The sequence below is a fragment of the Pteropus vampyrus genome, unplaced genomic scaffold, assembly GCF_000151845.1.
Source record: "Pteropus vampyrus isolate Shadow unplaced genomic scaffold, Pvam_2.0 Scaffold355, whole genome shotgun sequence".
Taxonomy (NCBI): Eukaryota; Metazoa; Chordata; class Mammalia; order Chiroptera; family Pteropodidae; genus Pteropus; species Pteropus vampyrus.
Window position 1 is genome coordinate 191,918 of NW_011889136.1, and position 3,381 is coordinate 195,298.

The window sequence follows — 3,381 nt, forward strand, 5'->3', positions numbered from 1 at the left end:
CGACACATCAGGGCGGCCAGGTCGGGGGGTCGGGCGTGCTGACCACGAGGAGACTCTGGGGTGAGGGACAGCTGTGCCTGGGCCGGGGGCGGTGGACACAGATGCTGTGGGCAGGACGTAGGGAAGCTTTTGACACGTGCAGGAGGCTGGCGGATCCCGGGACGGCACGAAGCCTCGACTGGACGACAGCCGTACGACATGGCGCCTCGCAAGGGGCAGGAGAACGAGCTGACCCGGGCGACTCGGAACGGCGTTTTGACTGGACGCTGTGACACCACGGCCGCCGGGAGCTGTCGTGAGAGCCAACAGCCCCGAACGGCTCCACGTGCACGCCGGAGTCAAGCGCGCTGGGTGGCAAGGGCCACCGTCACTGGCAGGGAGGCTGCAGGCCAGCCGGGGGCACAGGGACCGAGACCCGCCCGTGGGCGGCCCCGTGTCTGACGCCGCGTGGCACAGCGTGCACGCAGAGGCAAAGGGGCGCGTGCGTGAGCGGCCGGGACACGGGAACGCGCCCTGGCTCTGTCCCCAGGGAGCAGCCACAACCCGGGGGCACACTCGGCGCCCAGATCTTGGCTCCTGGAGACCGATGTCCAGGAACGAGAAACAGCGGCTCTCGGAGGGTCGCCTGATCATAGCGCGAGAGCGGGAGACACGGAGGGGGGCCCGAGCCGAGGCGCCTCGTGACCCCGGAGAGCGGGGACGGGCGCAGAAAACCCGCGATGGGGGCGGGTCAGAGGCCGCGGCGGCCACCACGGAACGCCTGGCCGCCGTCGGGCCGCGGGCAGGGAGGCCTGCGTGAGACCGGCACAGCCACCAGGAGCCCGAGAGGACGCGGCGACCGCCGTGCAGACGCTGCGTTCATCCCGCGACCCCGCCGCTCCCTCCCAAGGAAGAGGCCGACGCTGCCCGGACGCTGCCCGCGGCGAGCTCGGACTCGGAGCACGGAAACGGTGGCCGCGGCCGAACGCGAGGTGACGTCTGCGGTTCCTCGGGCGCCCTGGGGACAGGGGAGCACTCGGTGCTGGCGGGACACCTCCCTGCGTGGCGACGGCCCCCCCGGAGGGCAAACGCGTGGGAGCCGCCCGGGACTGGGGCCGCGGCGGCGAAGTGCCCGGTGGCCCGGCGCCCGCTCCGCACGACGCCACCCGTGCCCCGGGGGGAGCTGCTCTCTCCCCGACTCCCTTGCAGCTACGACTGGCTCTGCGAGCGGATTCCGGCCACCGAGCTCTGGCGAAGTCGTGGGGTCGCTGCCACCGCGGAGGGGCCCACACTCCCTCTGCCTCTGCCTGGAGCGGGTGCCCGTCGCGTAGGAGCGACAATGTCCCGTGACCACGGGGTGGCAGGCGCGGCTCACTGCACGGGCCAACAGCGACCGAACAGAAAGGGAACGCGCCTCGGCCCCCGGGGGCCTCCACATCGGGGCAGTACCCGGAGGGAAGAAGCCGGCGCCCTCCAGCCGGAGGTCGAGACGCCCCCTCTTCCCCGCATGCTGCCTTCGGCCGCTTCGAGAATACGGCTCTGTGTGACTTGGCCGGAATCCCTGGACCTCACTGGATGGGAACAAAAGAACATCGGCTGGGGACGGCTGGATGGGACGGTCCCTTCTTACCTCTCCCCGACCTCCCCGCGCCGGACACGGAGCCAAACAGGGACTCACTCGGGGTGTAGATGGGGGGGCGACCACTCCCATCCCCAGATCGCTCTAAAACGGAGGTTTTAAAGGATAAAAGAAAAGACGTGATCATAACGACGTGGAAGCCAGACATTGGGAAGCTGGCGGACAGCACAGCAGCCGCGCCCCCACACGACGTGCACCCCCATCGGCACAGCAGCCTCTGGCAGTGGGGGTGCGGCAGGGCCGAGCGGGGGCCCTGGACGCTGGTCAGAGCAGCAGCCGGCACTGCGGTCCCCCCCGCCTCGTGGATGACCACTGCCTGTCCCAGGCCTGCCCTGGACCAGCTCGCTGTCGGGGCAGGTTGGCGGGGGTGGGGCTGAGGCCAGGGACCCAGGCACGGCCCGGGCGTCCCCCCGAACGGCTCGGCTCGCCTGCTCTGTGCCGCCACAGCCCTGTCCCCACCCGGCTCTGTGAGGGTGGCGGCCAGGACACCAGCCCTGACAGGCACGGGAACGCTGACCTCGTGCGCCCAGGACCACGCCTCCCCCGACCCGGGCAGCATCCCGCACCCCGACGGCTGTCGGACACCTGAAAAGAGCTTTGGACGTGGTGGGCGAGACCCAGACCGGAGGGTGGGCGAGGTGAGCGCGAGGGCGCGAAGGCCACGTGACGTGGGGACAAGGGACTGCCCAGAGCTGTCACGCGCCCCGGGGTGGGACGCGGCGTGTGTGAGGCCCAGGAGCTGCGTCTGAGGTGCGGACGGCCGGGGACACGCAGGGGACACGTCCGCATCTCAGGCCGGGAGAGACCCTTGGGGACGTCTCTCAGGAACCAGAGACAGGGACGACACGGGTGACGGGAGGGAAAGGGTGATGGACGAAGGACCAGGCCGACGGCGCCGACTCCAGGGGCCTGAGGACCCAGAGTGCAGGCGGGAACCGGCCCCGGGGACGCGGACCGGGGACCCCGGAAGCTGCGGAGAGAGAGCGTGCCGGGTGCCTCCGGTCGGGAGTTGGGGTGGACACCCGGCTGGACACCCACCCAGCACGAGTCCAACGTCAGCCGGGAGCAGGACAGTGCCGGACGCGCGGGCCTCCCCGAAATCGGCCTCCTGGCCCCTCCGAGGCTCCGCCAAGCAGCCGAGGCACGGGTACGGGGAGACGGCGCCCAAACGGCAGGGGGTGGTGGGGGCCGGTCCTCAGGGGCCATCGGAGGTAGACAGGAGACCCCCCGACGGCTGACACTACACTGACCACGCGAAGCAGAGCGCCACACGGCCAGGAGCCGTGGAGACGAGTCAAGGACAAAGCTCCAGGAGAAGCGAGCGAAAAAGGCAACTGTTAATTCTATGGAAAAGAGCCACATGAGGCCACCACGGCCAGCACGTCCTCGGTCCCCGTCAGCCCGAGGGCCGCAGCTGCCCGTCCTGCTCTCCCCTGCGGCGGGGGTGGCAGGGAGCGCCCTCCCCGTCTGCCACCCGCGCGCGGGAAGTCGACAGACAACGCCGAACACTGGACCTCCGGGGAGGGCCCGGGAGCACCCGGCTCACACCGGACAGCGACCACCGCCGAGGACGAGGACGAGGACGAGGACGGCGGCCTCTGGGGGACAGAGGGTGTGGCCGCACCGGGCCCAGGCCCCAGGTACCATCCGGCAAAGTGTTTAAATGAGTCGCCATCGGGCGGCCACTTAAGCGAGGGACGAAGGGGCGGCCACAGCCCTCGGCGGCCACGCCCTGCTTCGGAGAAGCTGGGAGTCGCTCTGCC

General features: G+C 70.8%; 1 protein-coding gene across 1 annotated transcript; it reads right to left on the bottom strand.

Annotated features, from left to right (window-relative positions):
• Window positions 1-629: 629 nt before the first annotated feature.
• On the bottom strand, window positions 630-3,265 carry LOC111731222 (transcription initiation factor TFIID subunit 4-like). The gene is made up of 4 exons (XM_023522693.1): window positions 3,167-3,265; window positions 2,979-3,051; window positions 1,824-2,407; window positions 630-1,451 (listed from the first exon to the last, which is right to left on the bottom strand). Exons 1-4 carry the CDS (start codon window positions 3,263-3,265, stop codon window positions 630-632), a joined length of 1,578 nt encoding a protein of 525 aa, XP_023378461.1.
• Window positions 3,266-3,381: the final 116 nt, after the last annotated feature.

Bases quoted from the DNA above. Each gene is read 5' to 3' on its own strand.
- LOC111731222 (XM_023522693.1), bottom strand. From the start codon at position 3,265: ATGGTACCTGGGGCCTGGGCCCGGTGCGGCCACACCCTCTGTCCCCCA. The intron at 3,052-3,166 runs GTGTGAGCCGGG...CCCCCGCCGCAG, and splicing joins TCGGCGGTGGTCGCTGTCCG to GGGAGAGCAGGACGGGCAGC. The intron at 2,408-2,978 runs GTGGCTCTTTTC...TCCCGGCCTGAG, and splicing joins GCTGGCCGTGGTGGCCTCAT to ATGCGGACGTGTCCCCTGCG.